Consider the following 20,519-nt stretch of genomic DNA (forward strand, 5'->3'; position numbering starts at 1 on the left):
TGAATTGCAATTTGAAGCTTAAGTGTATTTGGATTCTCCATTGTTATTAGGACTATATAATTCAGTTAATTTTGTTCAGGATCATGTAAAGGGAGAAACGGCATGTAATGTTCAGAGGAAAGTGAATGCAGACCTTTCCTGAGATGCTATTTTATTTAAAACACAAACAAACAAACCCAGCAATTACTTTAATACAACTTCTTAGCTTAATATTTTGCAAATGAAATAGTGTTTTTCTACATAAATATTGTTACAGGTTCACTTCTAGTAAACGTTTAATTTACTATTTTAAAATGTTCATTTGCCTGCAGCTGTCTAAGACTAGGGGGTGATAGGTCTGTATCTGTACAGAGTTTTTCAATATGCAAGATATACTTCTCCCTCAAACAAAGGCGTGTTTTTTAAACAGGCTACATGCTGTTGATGGTTTGGATTATTTGCACCATATGACAGTGGAAAGAAGTAAAAATCGTGTTACATAAGAAACTGCAAACAGAATCGTGTTTCATTCTGCAAGTCCTTTTTTTACTCTGAATACTTGCAGTACAGCAAATGGCTAATATTTAATTGTCGGAGTAGTCTGATTATGTCACCCATCTTAGTCCTGAAGAAAATGTCTACAGCACCATTTCCTGCTCAGATCCGCACTGGTATCAGGACTCGACCGTTCGTCAGATCACACTTCACTGTAGCTTTAGTTTGTAGATTCAAGAGGACGGTGCTGTCTAATCACATCTAGTTCACAGTCAGAAGACAATTTCAGGAGCCAAACCAACTGACAACCTGCTATTTTTTTTAATTTAAATTTTGCAGAAATTGAAGGAGGAGAGCGTTGGTGGTTTCTTTTTGGTTTAGGGTTTTTTTATGTGGCTTTACTTTTATTATTTAACAAAACCCGAGGATAGAATCCTCCTTACTCCTGGCAAAATACAATACTTAATGGGTTCTCAAATGAGCAGTGACGTTTTACGTTGTAAAATAATCTTGTGGGAGTAGTTGTGAGAGACGAATTATTTTCTCATATTTGCAGGATTGCAGAATGTTAAATGTGCCATAGAAAAGAATCTTGTATTAGCAGAACAGTGGATGAGGTAAAACGTTAGACTTTCCGATCTGTGACGACAAATTCAACCGTTTTATACAGTCATTAGACTTAAGATTGCTTTTCGTGGTAAATTTTGAAATTGGAGCAACTTTCTTAGCTCTCATTTTTTATTGCTAAGTATACTTGTGACTATTGTGTGACTACTGTTTTCATTTCTTTGTCAGAACTGCTGTGCTTTGAGACCGTATACTACTTGTTTCTCCAGGTTACTCATTATGAAGCTATATACTAATGGTGTCAGGTGCACAGCATTTGTCAGAAATCGTTGCTTTACTCCTAAAGGAAACCAAATTGCCATTGCCTTATGACAGCGTTTGTGATTTTAACTAATATAATGGACCACTTTTTACATTACTTTTGAAATTGTGGGAAAATACGTTGGCGGAATTCTGCCACGGAGCTCAGTGCTGGAGTTGCCACTAGATTGAAGGTGCCATTTAGCAACACAAGTCCAGCAGGAATGCTTGGATAGCATTTTAGTGAAAGGGTTTACAAGACACAAATGTCTGGAGGCATTTGCAAAAATCAGAAATGTTCAAACCTGCAATTAAATATGTCTAGCTCATCTGTATATTTACTGATTTGTGTATGCGTCTTCAGGATGCATTTAAGAGGTGCAGGAAAGGCACAACTACTGACTGTGTTACTGCTATGTCTTAGCCATTTGTTTAACTATCTGAAAAAAATACCACGAATTTAACAGAGTTCCTAATAAATAGGCAAGTTTCAAGTTAATGCTGCCATCAATGTAATTGCTCATTCTTTATTCAGACAGAAAATGAGATTAGTAAGAATGAGTAGTTATAAAATTTGAAAATAACAACTTCAGTTGCCCAGAACTCTGCTAGAAAAAGAAAACAGCTGGACACAAGCTGTGCAGGAAGCTCATGAAATCTCTTCGTGTTTTGTTGTTTGTTTAACCAAGCAGATTATCAGAGATTTGTGTACATCTGGTTCTAAACCCTAGTAAGAAGTCAGTTGAGAAGATGAAGATAGAAAGCAGTTGGTTTGAGACTGTCTTAGTAATGATAGGATTCCTTTATCAAGCATTTTTAGGAATGGAACATGGAAGAACAACAGTGATAACTAATATTGGTAGATAAGATATCATGAGATGCAAGTTGGACAGGAAAGAAAGAGGTAAGGAGAATCGATAACTCTTTCAGTAAATTAGAACAAAACCACAAGCTATTCACTAAGAGACCAAGTTGGATAAATTAAGGATTTTTCATTGCCTTCAGTCACAAGAGTGAAAGAAAGGGAAATTAAGGTTATCGAGAGGAAGCGTAGAGGAACGGAAGTATAGAAAAGCATAAGAGTACTACAAATGGGTGAAGAGAAAAAACAGAAAGCAATGCACAAATTAAGATATAACAAGCAAATATTGTCAGTTGTGACAAGAAGCAGTTTTACATATATAAACTAGTAGTAATTGGGAAATTAAAGAAAAGTTTTTATACTAGAGGGAAACCAGCAGGCACGTGATGCAAGAAAATAACATGTCATTTAATGTCCTTTTCACTCCCCTCAAGCCCTAGTAGGGTGGTAAACTGCATCAGATCACTAACAATACCTTTGGAAAAATGAGTCACACCAGAACTGGGGGAAAAGTTTATAAAGTAGTTACCAGTTCAAGAGGATTTAGAACTACATACATTTAATTTAGGATGTCTAGAGAAGCCTTATTAGACATGTTGGTGATAATGAATGGAAAGACGGATAAGGTTCCAGAATACGGGCAAAAAGCAAGCATACTTTACACCTTTAGAAGATGTGATGGAGGAGGGGAAGCTAGTAGTCATTCTCTCCCTCTACAAAAAACTGGAACAGAAAAAAATATCCAGGTAGTTGCAAAAAAGGTGTGTGTACTAGTGATTGTGAACTTGTTCAGAATAAGTAATTTCTAAAAGCTCCAATTTCCTTCCAGAACAGAAGTGAGGCTAGTGGATAGAGGAAAAGCAGCTGGTGCTGTATTTTGATTTTCATAAAGATTTTAATTGTTTTTTTAATTGAAATTCTCCTAAGGTCATTAGTTCTAGATGAAATTACTGTAGAGTAAACACAAAGCTAATTAGAAAACCCATACTGAAAAAAAAAAAAAAGTTGAAGAATGATTGTCAATAATTTGATTAAATAGGAGGTAGGATGAATCAGCTTAATTTCTTGTGGTCATCCTCCATTTTGTGGTGCTTCATGTGTCATTAATGACTGGGTGATGAAATATGGAGTATCCTTGTAAGTATGTAAATACTGCAAAGGATCAGAATTCAAAATAATGTAGACAAATTAAAGAAATTATCTGAAAAATGTAGGGTAGAAGTGAGAGTCATAAATGCAAGATTTAACTTCTGCAGTCAGTTGTTGCTTCCGAAGTACAGGTTTGAATGCTACAAGCTTAGATGATTTTGTAGGAAAAAAATTTATTATTATAATGGCATGACACGCTGAAATTACTCTTTTCATTTAATGATGGATAAGACAAGAATTAGTGGGCTTAGGAGCCTCGAGAAGAGAAGGCTCCGTGGAGACCTTATTGTGCCTTTTGGTATTTAAAAGAGGCTGATAAAGAAAGATGGGGACAGACTTTTTAGCAGGGCCTTTTACGATAGGACAAGGGGTGTGGCGGTTTTAAACTGGTGGCGGGGAGATTCAGCCTGGATGTGAGGAAGAAATTTTTTATGCTGCCAGTGGTGAGAGCCTGGCCCAGGTTGCCCAGAGAGGTGGTGGATGCCCCATCCCTGGAGACATCCCAGGCGAGGCTGGATGAGGCTCTGAGCAACCTGAGCTGGGTGAAGATGGCCCTGCTTGTGGCAGGGGTTGAACTGGATGAGCTGTGAAGGTCCCTTCACACCCAAACTATTCTCTGATTGCATGATAATTACCATAGAGGTCAGTTAAGTTGATCAAACCTGATTTATCCCTTGGTAAGTGCATGTTGACTGTTTTCAGTCACTTTCTTGTTCACATGGCTAGAAATGGTTTCCAAGAGGGCCAGTACGCTTTGGCAGGGGTATGTAAAGTTAACTCACTCAGTGCTTGTCTATATTGTAGTAGCATGGTCCTGAAGTATAAAAGCAGAGAATTAGTGAAATCTGGTCTTTTGAGTATGAAAAATTTACAATCTGATTTTTGGCCAGGTATTGTTACATATTTACCTAAATGAGCACTCTGTAAGCAGCTGCGTTCACTGAGGAAACTGTAGACCACCTCTCATATTTCTGTTGCTTGAGTTTATCTCCCTCTTTCTTACTCGGATTTGAAGATGAATTTTAGTCAAAAGAAGCCAGGATACCTTGAGCAACTTAAATAACTGGTCTTTTCTATGCCAGCTGATTTTGAGTTGTTGCAGGTGACAAAAAGAAAATATAGGCAACTCAGCCACCTAAACTTGGAGGGTTTTAACATTCAGAAGATAGTGCAGTAGTTAGACAGACAATGGAGCTGGAGATCATTACTTCTTCTGCTGACAGTGTGAAATAGGACATTTTTGTAACTGTGAATGTAAACAGATGACAAAATACGCCACTTAATATGTTATTGATTCTGCCTCATTATGAAGATTAACTCTCCTTTTGTCATAAAAAGTCTTCTGTGTGAGAGACAGTGGCATAGTTTGGAAAAAAAGTATTGCTGAGTACATTTTGTGACTATCTTTAACCTCTTCTGGAACAATGAGGTTATCATCAGATTATGCTGGTCCTGCCACGGAGTATTTTTGGTCAGAATAAGATGCTGAGAAAGTAATAAAAGGATAGAGATGGATGGATGGATGAAGACAATACTTATTAACACGCGGTAGTGTTCATGTTAATATTTCAGTTTAAAATGCTAACGTTAAGATGAATGTGTGAAGAACGGGCATGACAGAATCACTAATGATATGTTTTTTAAAGCTCTCTGAAACTGTATCAATTTAGATTAGCATTTAAATCTCCCTTTGGAGATTAAATAGGTTCACTGAGACTTGCAATCAATTTTGTGATTATAACATCTCCTTCTAGCATAGAGGGCTTTAAATACAGGATCATCTTCCGAGTTCTGTTTCGGAGATGTAGCTCTTTATACTGATGATTCTTTACAGGTGTTGGCCAGCTGAAATTGTAAAAGAGTCTTTAACCATTTATTGGTATTTCATTTTCTGGTTAGGGTAAAATGTTTGAACAAAGTCTAAAATGCATTTTCCTTTCCAGATGTCTGTGTTGTTTAACAAGTGCACCTTTTCATAGCATAGTGGTTAGATGAGGATTAGTGGTGAAGTATCCCCCCGTTTAGCAAGAGAGCACGTAGATTATATAGTATAATTACACAGTATGGGGTGACAGATTTGTCAAAGAGAAATGCTTTTACAGTGTTGGAAATTCTGTCTAGCTTGTGACAGCCATTTACATGAAGCTAAGGCAAATATCGCCTGTAAATTCAAGTAGTTAGGCTAAGAGATGGCTTATTGGAGAAAAGGTTTTGGAAAGCTAGTGGTCTTGTGAATGATGATATACTGTGAAAAAAAGGCTGTGAAAAATTGGTAGTCTTGAACAGTCATATTTTTAAATTCCTGTTCTAATCCTACATAGATAAAATGTAGATATATCTTACTTCCAAAAAGGTTTAAATTTTACTACTTTGTATCTCCACAGCACCTCTCAAGTAGACACAGTGTCCAGCAGAGTACGTCCCAGGTAAACATGATCTACGTATGATTTTTTGTTGTCTTTAAGTGTTTGGGGATGTATCTAAAGGTATGATGGGGATGTATCTAAAGGTATGATAGGAATTATTAGGTAAGTCCCTACCCTTAGAACACTTCCTCAGAAGATCCCCAAGTAGTTAACTTCTTAAGGTCCTTCTTCAACTTCATTTAGGCCTCTTTTCCTTAGCTCTAACTGTTGTTCTTAAAAGATTAACTTACGTAGTGACATCAAAAGCCTCAATTGAGTATTCTTTCTACCTGCTAACACGTGGGTTTACAGGCTCCTGTTTCACATATCCTTTCTTTGGTAATGTAATCCTTTCCTGGTCATGGAACATGGGTCTAATCTTTTTAGGAGACGTGTACTTCCACAGGTACCTGTCTTTAAAGGATGAGGATTTACATGGATTTAATTCATTTTAAGCTCTGTTTTTTTAAGCTAGTACAAATCTGGGTTGAAAGTCTGAAAGTGTTAAGATTTTCTTTGTTAGTATGTACCCATCTACACATTCAGAGGAGACTAACCTAGTTAGCGTAAGGTATTCTTGCAACCTGTTTATTAAGATCAGCGTACAAGGGAAATAAAAAGCTATGAAATCAAAGAATAAGTTTTTTTCTAGTAATACTTCTTTTTTTGTCATCCTAGTTTTTACTGTTGTAAATAGATCTTGGTGTACAGAGTCAAAATGTAAAACTTTCTGCTATTTGACTTCATTGGTTACTCATGTTATCGACTGTTGTTAAGACTTCTTTTAGTTATACCTGCAGAGCATATAAATGTGTAAAGCCTGGTTCTGAATGACCTCCATAAATGAATTGCAGCTGCTAAAAAGAAATAATGTAACAAATGTTATTCTTAAAAAATACTTTGAAGTCCATCTGCTTTAAATGGCAGTCATCAAGAACCACCCAAGCACCATCTTATTGTAATTCGTTTTCAGTACCAGAAGCAAAACAATATTTGAGAAATTGGATCGACTTGGTTTACATTATAAAAATAGATTTCAAATGCATAAACCATTTATCTCAAATTTACGTTGTTATTGTGGCTTCTCAAATTATTCAAATGAAAAATTGAAAAAACAGAGGAAGTAAACTGAATCTGGCATGTATCTCTGAGGTTGAATATATTTGAGATGAAGCTTTTACTTGATGAAGAAAGAGGGGCAGAATCTCTGTTGAAATTATTAAGTCAGTCACGTCTTTTATTTGTGAAGAACTAAAAATCATTTTCATTGTTTTTAATTAGGTGGATACAATTCGTCAGCGTCATGGGGAAGCTTGCCGAATGCCAGTGCCTCATCACTTCTTCCTCAGTCTAAAGAGCTTCACCTATAATACAATTGGAGAAGACACAGATGTCTTTTTTTCCTTGTATGATGTTCGAGAAGGCAAGCAGATCAGGTGGGACTGTATCAAATAACTAAAAAGTATGGAGGGAGGGGAGGTGTGTGCAAAAAAGGCAAATACATTGGAGAAAAACATGTGATGTCTTCTTGTGACACAACTGAAAGCAAAAAGCTGATAAACCATAAGTTGACAGCTTGGCAATGCATATATGAGAATATGAGTAATACTAATAATTGCATATGAAGTTTAGCGCTTACATATAAGCAAAACATTAAAGGCACAGAATAGCTGAATGTTGTTTAGGTTTCTGATGTGGCCTCCACAGGTTACTGAGGGTGTCAGTGTTTAGCGTCTGCCTTCTCAGGGCTCTTGTTTAAGAAGGGCCCTGCCCTGTTAATGGCAAGGCCATGCTGTAGGACTGTTTTGGAAAGAGGACTGCTGTGTGTTTGGGTGCTCAGTTGAGGCTCTTGAACTCTCAAGAACTCTGAAGAACTCCTTGCCTTAAGGTCGTGTTAGACTGTGTCTTGTTTTCATTACACTGTTGCTAGCAATATAAACAAAAGTGTTGATATTTATCTCTATATCTAGGCTGGACAACTGTGCTGCTCACTACATTGAGGTAATTGGTACAAATGTTAGGAAATGTGAAATGTGCTGTATTTTTCCTTTTGAAGCATGTGTTTTGAAAACATCAGAATATGTAGAAGAGTATTGCAGCTATGCGTTCTGTCCTGGAAATTAAGTAAGGGTAGCTTGATCTGATCTAAAGTACAGTGTTTGGCGGGGGGGGGGGGTAGTTTTGATTAAGGCATGTCCTGATGGTTAGCACAAACCACATTTGCTGCAGTGGTCAAAACTGTCTTAATTTGCAGTGAATTATATTTAGAAATGGAAAAAAGAGTCCCCATATGTTCTTTACTGTCTTTGGAAGAACATCATTATATGAATAATGTTCATCTAAGTAAGTTCAGAGTAGACTGATAACAGTTTTGTAACTCTTCAGAATACATCCCACTGAAAAAGGGGTCTTTATTAAAAAGTTCTAATGACATTGTATCTTACAAATATGTGTCTGCCACTGTTTAGTTACAGAGCTTAATGATCATTTTGCAGAACATGGCAAGTATGCCTAATCTGATACTATGTCATTTCACCCCCACTAAGTGAGAAATGCTTGTTTTGCTGTAGTTAGGAGGATGTGCCTTTAATTCCTCTATTGAGAGAATTCACAGAAAATAGCTGTTAAGACAAAAAGGTGCAAATAGCAAATCAAAACAAAATTACAATTAGTTAGTTAATACCACAAAGCAGAAGAATGTCAAATTATTTAGATAGGGAAAGCTGCAGGCAAGAGGAAGGGACCAGCTGCTGCCATGGCTATGGAAGGCCTGAGAAATAACTTCAGAAGACAAATTGTCTTTGGCTGCAGTTTCCGTAGTATGTAAACATGGAGTGGGAAAATCTTAAAAAAGACAAAAGTGATCCAAAAAAAAAAACAGTTATAATGAGAAAAAGTACTAAGAGTGATTCAGGAATATTTAAATATATTTAATAATGCTTTCATGTGAAAACAGTTGTTTTTACTTAGATCTTCATATTATGCATCAGTGATGTACTGCAGTGAAAACAACATAATTCTCTTGCATCCCAAGGGTGGGGGGGTAATGTGTAATGAGGCTGAGCTCTGTTTTAGGAAAGGAACTTTAAAACAGAAAATAGACAAACACTCTGCTACAAATCTAGAATGGTGATTTTATACCTACTTTCAAAGATTAAGTTTCTTTCTTCTACCTTTTGCCTCAGGAAATAGTACATTGATGTAAAAAAAAAAAAAAAAGGCAAAGCTTCTGCATCTTCTGCATGCTGCTTTCTAAAGGAAAAGGACAAATTGACTTTTCTGACATGGTTTCCAGCTTGATAAATTTCTTACCCAAATGGTTCACACTGGAGATTGACTGGCTTTCAGTGTTAGTGCTTTGGACATATAGTAGATTACAAACCTCATTGAACCTGTTGGTTTCAATAGTTGTTTCCCAGTTGGGTTAAGTGAAGAATCAGTGAAAGTCCCACTGTTTTTCCAGAGCTGCAGTAGTAGCGTGTACCAATTATGGGTTAGCCATCAGAAGGCTGGTGCAGCAGATGAAATACAGTTTGAGATGTGCTTCCAGGATCTGAATACAAAATTTGTATCGTACTGTGTTTAGTGGTTTGTGCTGTCTGAAAATGAGAAGCAGACAAAAGATGATAGTGGGGAGATATGGATAGCAAGAACAAGAATGCTGCTGTCAGAGGGGTAAGACCTAGAGGTAAAAAAACCAGGAAAAAGTGACTTCATTTTGACTCTGATAGAATTGTAAAAAGGAATACTTGCAAGTAAATAGAACTGGATCAGTGAACGTGTGCCTCATTGATTTGTTTCAGCCCACCACCAAAACAACCTATCAATCTGAGTGTTAGGTAATGGCTCAGACCAAAATGGATGAAAGTCTATTTGTATGTTCTAAAGTTGCAAAAATTACCCCATGTTTTTACATGCAAAAGACATTAGTGTTTGTTATAGAATTTACTACCTCAACTTTTACTACCTTCATGTGGAAGTTAGTGGAAAACAATGTGAGAATTGATTAGTTTTGATTACATGCAATGGGTAAGTACAGCCTCATTGTGAGAAGGACCTTGGGATGAATGATCATGAAATGGCAGAGTTCATAGTAACTAGAAAGAGAAAACGTCAGTGTAAATGTGGTGAACTTCAATAAGACAGGTGTCAATAAACATCAAAGAAAGATAGGTAAACTCATATGGAGGAGAGAAATGTGAGAGTTGTCAGTTCCTTAGCAATACTGGTGAAGAGCACAAAACCAGATCATTTCAATATGAAGGAAAGATTGAATATATAGCAAGAACAGAAAGTCTTTATCACATATTCTTTGGTTAAATGGAGTCTGGAAGGAAACATAAAAAAGGAGAAAGTAATGACTTTGCACAAACCAGGATGGAAGAGGCAGAAACTTGTAGAAAAAATAAAATTAGCAAAGGACTTCAAGGACAGAAAAAAAAAAAAAATCTATAATGCTTTAGCAGCATTTTTTTTTTTTTTTTTTTAAATTTACAAAACCCTGAAGTAATGGAACAATATGACAGGGGACATTAAGCTATCAGCAGATGTTACCAAGATAGCTGGAGTATTTAATAGCTGTTGTGCCTCAATCTCACTAAGAAGGTGAACTGCAATCAGACAACAAATGCAAAAAGTTCTGGAAAAAATAAACTATTAGCACTTAGAAGCTAACAAGACAATAAGTAAAAGTCAACATAGATTTCTCAAACACGAATCACATTAGAACCAACTCATCTGGTTCTGTCACATGGGAATGCACCTCATGCTTCAACAGAAGAGACATTAAACTTGATACGGGAAAGCAGGGAGATACAGACTAAGTGAAGCTGATGTAAAACTGATGGAAAAACTGATCCTGAGTGTTATCTGTCCTGGAAGGATGCAATGAGTTGGGTGTTTTGGTTTCATTTTGAAGTTTTGCAGCATTATTTTGGTGGACAGAAATAAACTAGATTCAGTAAAGCAGTGAGGTTTAGCTAGCTTTACAATAGCTGTTTTTTACTAATAAATGCATAGAATTATGCATAACTTCAAAATTACACATTAAAAACACGATACTGATTTTTTTTCTGAAAATAAGCTTGAACAATCTAGTAAGTATGAAGAGGATGAATTTCAGTATGATTTTTTTCTTTAGAAAGTTTATGTTTAAATATGTAAAGGTTTTTTTATTTTGCCTGTATTTTTAACCAGAATAGACATTTTTAGCAGTATTTTACAAGTTATCCTTTTTTACTCCACTGGGATTTAAGTTTCTTGTCATCTAAAAGTACCCTTAATTGTGGAGAGTAGAACAAAAAAGAAAATCTGATGTGATTGAATTTGAAAAACTGGGCCCTAATCAGTTTGTTTGTTTGTTTGTTTGTTTGTTCTCAGCAGATGGCTAGGTAAAGCACGTGCAGAAATGTGAGAAAATGGAGCCCCACAGTGATTTTAAAATACTAGAGATGTAGAAGCGTATCTTCTACCCAGCTGCCAGTTTCCCATACAGTGCTAGCAATTTGGTAATTTTGAAATATCTCTTTTTGTGTTAAAATTGAAAAGTAGTAGGCAAAGTGAGAGAAAACACAACCTTATTTTTTAATGCCATTGATAAAAGGTGATATGGAAAGATTTTTTTTGTGGAAATGTTCAGAATTTCTGGTGGATGTTGGGGAGAATGTGAGTAGTACCGTGTGCCTCCCATCTTGCCATTTCACAAAGCAGCTTACAAGAGAGAGAGATATGATTTGGAACCATAATTATGCATTTAAAACTACTCCTATATTGTGATAGTTGTATTTAGCTATTCTAAAGTTATCCTACAAAACCATCTGCCTCTTTTTTTCAAGGCTGAATCAAAAAATTTGAAGTGGCGCTGATTTGTTGTTAACATTGCTCTGCAGTTGTGTATGGGTGGTAACTGCAGAAGTAATAGACATAACGATTTCCCGTTTATAACTCATCTCATGATCTTGAGATACTTTCAAAGCATTTTTTTTTACCTGATAAAAATTAACAGACAAATATATAAAAGTTTAAGATATTAAAAGTGTAAAAACTTCCAGTGTGTGATCAAACTGCTTTTAGATTGATCTGTGTGTGTATGTGTGTTAGAAAAGGGATTTCTCAAGCTACTACTCACTTGAACAGTCTTGTCCTATTTTCCATATTTTCACTTTTTCCATAGTAGGAGTTTTCTCTGACGCAGTATTCCTAATTCAGATGTCAGAATACAAATCTGTCTGCCAAGCTGATGAAGGTAACCTTGACAAATTTGACAGGAATCCTTCATCTCTTTGTGTATTTATTGGTGACAGTTAGCTCCATGGTTCTCATCATGATTTACTCATATTTTCTTGACTTTTAAACTCTCAATAGGAATGTATGTCAGCTGCTCAAAAAATTGTAGCAAGAACAGTATAGCTAAAATTACATTGTGTTTACACATTTCTGCTCAAATAATTTTTGTGTAACACTTCTTAATGTAGACAATTATAATAGTCTGGAACTTTGATTTTAAACACTAAGCAGACTTGTGACAAAGCAATAACAAATTTTCCACAAATTGTATCTGAGCAGGAGTTTAAGTCCTCTGAAGGCTCTGTGTGCAGGATCAGCGTGCTTCATGGGAGAACAGCCAGACAGAGCAACTCCGCATGCTCCGAATCAGAACTGTAGAAGCTGTGAACGTTCCAGACATCAGATGCTGCTTGGGTGGAGGGAGGCTCAGCAGCTGAGAATGGCCAAGGGAAGGAAAGATAGAAACAGGGGAAGAATGAACAGGAAGATAGGCATTAATAAAGTCAGAAGAAGGGAAGACAGGATCACTGGATAGATGAATATGGTTGAATAGCTGAAAAAGAAATGAAATTAGTAAATGTGGAAAGATCCACATTGTAAGTTGTACCAAAAAATCTTGACTGCAGAGTGTGGAACTGACCTTAAGATCCCTTTTTCTGCATTGCTTCTCTCTTTAGGTAATAGCTCCCGAGTGCTGTGACTGTATTTATCCCCTGTTAATGGCTTTAAAATATTGTCATGTTCCACTATTGCCAGTTGCTATGTTAGGAAGCGGAAAATTATATTTTACTTTTATTGTACAATTACATGCTAAACTACCCATTTGTTATGTTTTTAATAGCAGCCTTCTCATAGTTATTTTAAAATAGAAAAGCTATCTCATTCAGTATAATGATTTGTCTACTGGGAACAAATAACTTTGTATCATTCCGAATTATTTCTTTAATATTCAGAGAGTTTTCCGAGGGATTAGACTTACCAACTAATGAGGTTTTTCTTCTGCTTAGTCATGAAAAAAATCCATCTTTCTAATTTTTACCTCTCTTCTAGCAATCTGTTGGGATAGCTAATCCTCCATTAGTCCCTCCTATACTTTAGTTTATTGTGTTCTTTTTTCTGACTTCTGTGCAGTAGATGATCCATAGCAATAGTAACAAGGAGGATCCTGCTGAAGATGAACTTCCTTAAAAGCATCCTCCAGGAAGCAAATGTGGAGGGATGTTGCTCTCCACAGCAACGGCCCTTGTTCTGGTCACTCTAGTTAATGTGGAAAATATGTGGGTCTTTGAAGTCTCCTGTGCATGTATGGCCAGGGACAAAGAGCCTTTCTGATATATGATGTATGATTTCTAGAAAATACAAGTTTGACCATCACTGGAGACAGATATAACCTTCAGAGTATTTTATTAGTTGTTTGCGTAGATTTTACAAAAGGGTGAAGGAGGAATAATGCCTTTTCATTTTCTCTACCAGTTGCTTCGCCTGACTTTCTTTCCATAGATCTCTCTCCCAAATCTATGTTTGCTTGGTTTTCTTGTTTATCCCCTTTCCTATTAATATTATATATTTTAAAGAAACTATTACTATCTGGATTTGTATGTCCAAGTTGCTGTAGAGAGGTAAGTGCTGTTGTTAGAGATGCTCATTCTTTCTTGTAAACTGACTAATATCAAACTATTGTAAACCAAAAATCAGTCTTACCTCATTTCTCTCACGACCACCGCCTTCCTTCCCCCACAAAATTTTCAAGTTGGGGATCAGATATGAAATAACAATAGGCAGGGATACAAATTTTTCTAGAGGGATGTTTCTCTTTTTTAGTTGTTGACAGGAAGAAATCAATTAGTTGCAATTATTTAAAGTTCTTCTTCCATTTTCCATCTCAGAAAGAAAAAAATATGTCATGAGCACATACAGCTAGAGGAGATTTTGCTGTCTCAACTAGCAGGGTACAAATACACATCTTTAAAATATTTAGATGAACTATATAGCTGAAAGAAAGCAATTACAAGTAATTTTCTGTCTGTAGGAAGGCTCAGTGTAATGTTGCAAAATTCACTGTCAAAACCCAGTATGTGTCTCTGAAATTGTTGTGTGCAAAGCCAGGTAAGAGGGATATGTGGTTTGTAGAGCAAGTAATGAGACAACTGCTGTGTTGGACTCAGAACCATTAGCTTCTCCCAGGTTAGAGATGATGATAAAATACCTATTCTGTAAAATATTTTTAATCCAGAATTAGAAGTCTTCCCCACAGTTATGGTCAAGACATTTCACACATACTGCCTGGCAGGGTTGGTCTGGCTTTCTCTTCATTGCTTAAAATAACCACTGGAAGGAGACTAAAGTGTCCTTTTTTTTGAAATAGAAACTTCAACAGAGAGGATTCCTTTCAGGAAGACAAATACGTACCTTTCATCATGTAAATAACAAAAAAATACTAATGACATTGTCAAGTGTTCAAGTGTGGCAGACTCATGGAGACCCAAGGAGAATGTAATTTTTGCTTAACTACATTTCTCCTGCAAGCTTTAACAATATTTTTAACATTATGGTTATTTTTCCTTGAATGTGGTAGAGAGAGACGACAGGTAGTTATTTTCTCTGTTTTGTGTTTCTATGGAAACCCCGTGTTTGCAGTAGCAGTTTTACTGTAAGCTCTGTAATCCTCCCCCTGGCTTCTAGCCAACATGGTAACTTAATAATTCATGAGTACTAAGCCTGAATTTGCTTAAAACCATTTTCTCAGAACCGGATTAATTTCCCTTACAGATCTGGTGTTCATTTCTCTAAGATGTCTTTATAAAATACACTGCATAAACCAAAGCAGTGTACTTTCCTTCACTTGTTTTAGAAACTGGGGTTATTGCAGATCATCTGGCTAAGGCAGCTCACGAAATACACACCCCCTGCCATCCTCCCCACCTTAAAAAAAACCTGAACACACACCATGAGCACTTGCCCGAGGAGGAAGATTTTAAATAGTTCATGGATCATTGTTCAGCCCATATGCAAAGTGGCAGTTGAACAGAGGTGATCTTTCTGTCTCAGGGGTTCGGGAGTGACCCCTGTAAATGATGGATTGTTCAAATACTGCTGTGGGATCTCAGATATGCCGTTGGGTTACGATATATATGGGAATTCAGTTCTTCACAGACACAGTGTCATTCTGTACATATGCTTTTATTTACTCTCACACTTAAACTGAGAACTAAAGACTCATTCTGTGGAGCACTGGGAGATTTTATTATTGGGTCGGTCTTACAGCAGCTTTAAGGGCATAATTTTTTGTTTTGTTTTGTTTCCTTCCAAGAGAATGAGCAAAAACTAGCAACTCTAAAAGGTCAATGTGATTAACAGAATATAAACTTTAAAAGCTTTTTGCAGAGGGTACTCCTAAATGGACTGCAGGCAAACTGGTTCTGCCTTTTAAAGTACAACGGCATGACTGAAACGTTGATACACAGGCATGCTTTACTCATGCTTATGAGACCATCTGGTTCAAATAAAAGTCGTCCTCACAGAAACTTTTCCAAAGGTGTTCTCAAAAGCATCAGGACACGATGGTGACCCATAGTGACCTGTTTGGATCACTAAGCACAGTAATGTGTTTGCGGTTGACAAATGTGAGAAAGATTTTGATGAATTTGGAATGAAAATAGATTTCTGTATTTTTGCTAATCTTATGTAAAGTTGTACAAGCAAATATGAGAAGCCTGGTATTGTTATTGTTAACTCTATTGCATAGTACAGTATGACTGGAAAACCAGGGTGATATAGCCAGGGTTTGTCCTCTGCCACCACATAGGCAATTGGAGAGCAATAATTGCTTTCCTGAAAAGCTAGATAATGTTGCTGCACGGGGGCTTTAAAACTTGTGCTGTGCCGGTTCAGTGTGCTCCCTCTCTGGCACAGACAACAGCTTCCCCAGTTAATTCGTGCATATATTGGCTTGTGGAAACTGTAAGGTTTACAGACTGTATTTCAGTTCTCACCCGCTCCCAAACCTCAGGAGTATCTTTCATGGTGTTTCTCTGATAACTTATGAATGTTTTGAAACAAGCACCCTTTTTTTGCAGCTTTAGGAAAATATGTTGTTCATATACCAGTAATTCCTAACATAATTCCATTCACTTGGTCAGCCTATTGTCCTTTTGGGGCTTGTACGCACCATGGTAGACAGAATGCAGTGTTCTGTGGCACTGATGAAGTAAACTGCCCAAAATAGGGTGTGCACAGCAAGACTGCAATATTTTGAAGGCAAGTGTTGGCAAGGTTTCTGTTGTCATAGAGAATGACTAGCTCATCCTGAGGTCTGTGCTGGCTGACCTGGGCTTGCAGTGCATAGAGTTTATTCACAAGATTCATCTGAGACAAAAAAATGGTGCTTTTACAGTAGTGTCTTAAAATGCTTATTATATTCACATGCCAACTCAAATTTTATTCTAGAATTATTGTCAGGCATATTAGCATTCATTAAATGAAGAGCCTAGAAGAGATTTTTTTTTTTGTGAGAAATTAAACAATGCACTTATCACCATTTCTTATGTGGTAGGACTGAGTGTGATGAAAGGAGGTAAACTGTGCTGGTTAGGAAAGTGTTTGTAGCTTATTTGTGCTAGTTGCTGTAACAGTGTTTTCAGACTTTTGTTCCTGAGTTTTTAGTTTGTGTGCAAGTAGGGTTTTGCGCAGTACTAGAAGAGTGAGAAAGAAACTTAGGGAGACATTGAAAGAAGGTCAAGGACTAAAATACAAGTTGTTATATGACTTTCCCCATTACCATAAGACCTTTTTAACTATGTACTGGCGCACGTCATGGGACCCAAATGTATTTTTAAAATAACTGTTATTCTTAGAAGTGATCAGTCAAATGCTAGATTCTGAAAATGCAGTTAAATAGAGCTTTTGAGAAAGGACTGATGTGTTCGTAAAAATGTTGAGTTTTTCAGTGCTCCCCCAGTTGTTCTCTGGGAATAAAAAGCACTGAGGGAAATAAGAAAAATGAGGGAACAGATTGGCACCTTTTTGCTTTCGTGGCATGTTGGAATGGAGAGGGTGAAGGAGGCGTTTGTTTCTGGGAGAAAGGGCAACCAAACCATTATTTAAGGCAAGGGAAAGGCACAACATGTGAGGTTTCTGCTTAAGGGGATTGACACCCTAATGTGTCACTGGGTCTGTTTCAGGAAACCAATCTCCTATACATTGTTAAAGATTTTTTTTTTCAATCTATGTTCTTTATCATCAGTTTCCAATTCAAAGAGGAGATTGCTCTAGAGCCACTCTCCAGACTGCCATGTCTCTGACTCTCTGCATCTGTTAATGCTGTACCTGCAGTCATAAGTTGATACACAGGCAGGATCTTTGTCTCACAACTCTGCACTGATTAAACCCGCCAATGAGTTAATACAAGGCAGGTCACTAATCCATTCCAAGCCCTTTGCCAGGCCTTTTGTTGTCATCTTCGCATGTTATGCAAAAAAAAAAAAACCCTCATGAACAAACCACCTCAACAACAAACCAACCCCACAGGCATAATGCCACTCCTGCTCACCCAACAGTGATGTTTGTCCCTGTTTGCCCCTTCCTTCATGCTGAAAATGTAATGTTTCAAACCATTGATTGTTTCCTGCCTTTTTTGCAGAAACAGATGCCAGTTCACTATTACCCTGCTTTTCAGACAGCTAAAGGAAGCCAAGAAGTGAGACACTACACTGCTTTCATTTTTCTTCCTTTCAAGTAAAAGAACAAGAAGCTATTTGACTCTGCTTATCAGAGCAATGTTTCTTGTATTTTAGGAGCTTTAGCATGTCATGCAAGTGATGGTAAAACCTGACTTACTGCTACACAAGAGGTGATTTCACTGTGATGTGAGTTAGCACAGGAGGAGATCTTGTAGTTTGAGTAATTGAAGATTGCTTATAGCAATAGGAACAAGAGGAATAAATCAGCTTTTGTTTAAGATACTTCTACTGGTGTGGCATGTCTTAGGTCTGAATTCAGCAAGGTAAAAATGTTAAATTTTTTCTGTTTTGGTGCATTTCTTATTTCTGATTTTATGCAAGAGAGAACTGGTTTTGGTGTATTTTCAGAATAGCTGATTTTTTTTTTACAGTACTTTTGTGTCAAATACTCCGTACCTCCGCATACTTTATCTGTTTTATTTAAACAATTAGAACATATTCAATTATGATAAAAATAATGCTTAATGCATACAAACATGGGCAATTATTACCATACACACTTTAATTAGATTTTTGGTCTCACTAAGCTGGATTTTAATGTTGTCTGGCTTCTATGGATGCTCTTGTCTTTGTGTGGAAGATAAGCTTCGGGAATGGACACTGAAGAATGAGCTCTCTCAGAGGAAGTAGCTCCCAAAATAAGAAATTGTCTGAATTCCCATTAGGTTTCTTGACCTTAAATATGTGTATCTTTGTCTAAAAAGGGAGCTATAATTATAGCTGACGGCAGTGGATCTTCAGATTATTGCAAACAGGGTTATTCTTCTTACATCTCAATAGATTTGCAGTTGTAAAATGGGGAATATCTGACAGACTAGCTCATAATATGCATCAACAATGTAAAAAGGTTGAAGTCCCACTCCAAGGTATGCTAGCAGCAGCAGCTAATGTTTAGTGGAATATTTAGACAGTTTCTGTAAACTGTTGAACTTGAACAGTAGTACCAAAGACTAGAGAAATTGTGGAGATAAGAAACAAAACTGTAAGTTTAGGAGAAGTGACCTGTGAGGAGAGGTGGAAGAACCTGCGGTGCCTTAGGCTTTTAAGATTCCCTATTAGCACTGGCATCTGTTTGTGCTTCTGGTCCTGTCAGTGGATCTCTCCTCTGACTGAATGTTCCACAGTTCTCAAACGCTGCCACTGCCTCAAAGTCCCCTTAATTATTTAGCGACACAAGCTCAAGAGGACTCAAGGGAGGATTGGAAATTAAAGGAAGAAATTTAAAGGTTGTTACTGAGATAGTGCTGCAATAAGGTAACAAATGATAAATAGGCAGGTGAAAAAGACAGTGGTCTGCTTCATTTATTGAAAAGCACTGGAATATGGGGACATGAACCAGATTTTCTCTCTGGCTATAATGAGAAAAAGGGTGAATTGGAAATTTTTTAAGATCTCCACTTGTTAATGGAGTAAAACCTTGCAAGAGGCTATCAAATGTGCCTCCAGAATATCTCTTTGTATGTTTTGAAAGCAGACTAAGCAATACAACTTTCGGTAATGAGTCTGGTATAAATAGACTATCTCAACTCAAAGGCTTGACAGTCCCTTCTCTGCCATTGTCAGAGGCACAGCCTGCACAGGATTCTGTGGGGTACAGTATTTTATTCAACTTCAGTTATGAAAATGAAATGCTCATTAGTGCTGAAATAATTTTTCATATAAGGTTTCTGGAAGTTCAAAAATTTAGAACTTACTGGAGTTTTAAAATAATATGTAACATTATTGAGATCAGTGGAGGTAAAAGAGCAGTTATGATATTTCTCTAAGAACTTCAGTTTAATGAGTTTTAATTCTCAAATTATTTTTTATAATGCATATATATATATATTTCTATGGTATATATGTATTGTATGTTATAAATTGCTACAAAGTTCACTCTCTAATAGTAACTCTGTAAATGGCTAGTGAGAATTTTTTAAGTGTGGTAGCCTGGGGTCTTGGGTTCTCTGTATCCAGGAGCATTAAAGATATTGCTGCTATTCTTGAGCTTCACTTTGATGTAAGTTGATAGTACATATCAGCAGGGCATTACCATATGCTTTCTTTGTTCTCCTATTATTTCCCTAATGTCCACTACTGGACCTTGTTGGAGATGGGATGGTAGGGTTAGATGGACCTCTCCCATGGAGAGCCATTGTTGCGATTTGCCTGTTTTTGACCTTGACTTGCTCTGTCTTTATCTGTGGACCAGCATCTTCTGCTTCTATAATGTTGCATAGTAGTATATATTTCCTGTTAATTTTACCCCAGAATTTGAAAATACTCTTAGTCAACAGTATGCTTTCAAATTTCTGGTTTCTTTTTCTGTCAATAGTTCTTTGTGTCACAGAAGAGCTTGGTGTGCTCTGCTAGTGGTTTGTTTTCCCTTCAAAACATCAGTCATCCTCTGAATGATGGAACCAGCCTTGATCTGACCACTGCAATGAAAGTGAAGATATTCCAAGCACTTATTATATAGGGTGTAATAACTTCTTGGGGTTTGCAATCAAATATGAGTGAGCCAGCTTTGATTTATACTTAGATTTTGGATGGGCATCTCCACCAGTGAACACATTTTCCCCTGCAGACATGATTTATTTTGCTCATAATCTTTAACTAGCAGGCTGCTTGTTGTCTTGTTTCCTCCTGGTCCCTGCACACACCAGCTTTCTGCCCCTTTTGGTGGCCAAATTACATTCCCAGCAAGACGAGTGAAAGAACAGTTTGACAGGGGTCTTGTTTGTGTGGTATTGATCCATT

At 36.9% G+C, this 20,519-nt stretch overlaps 1 protein-coding gene across 18 annotated transcripts in view; it reads left to right on the forward strand.

Moving 5' to 3' along the window:
• Positions 1–20,519, forward strand: part of DOCK3 (dedicator of cytokinesis 3) — a 193,368-nt gene that overhangs the window by 69,785 nt on the left and 103,064 nt on the right. For 17 of the 18 annotated variants that reach the window (XM_071813127.1, XM_071813128.1, XM_071813134.1 and 14 more), the window contains exons 8-9: positions 5,737–5,778; positions 7,039–7,193. In XM_071813127.1, the coding sequence (XP_071669228.1) occupies positions 5,737–5,778; positions 7,039–7,193 (197 nt within the window). Of the gene's footprint in view, positions 1–5,736; positions 5,779–7,038; positions 7,194–20,519 lie in introns of those variants that run through there. The other variant, XM_071813141.1, reaches the window with a different exon arrangement.

The sequence above is a fragment of the Patagioenas fasciata genome, chromosome 10 (genome assembly GCF_037038585.1).
Source record: "Patagioenas fasciata isolate bPatFas1 chromosome 10, bPatFas1.hap1, whole genome shotgun sequence".
Taxonomy (NCBI): Eukaryota; Metazoa; Chordata; class Aves; order Columbiformes; family Columbidae; genus Patagioenas; species Patagioenas fasciata.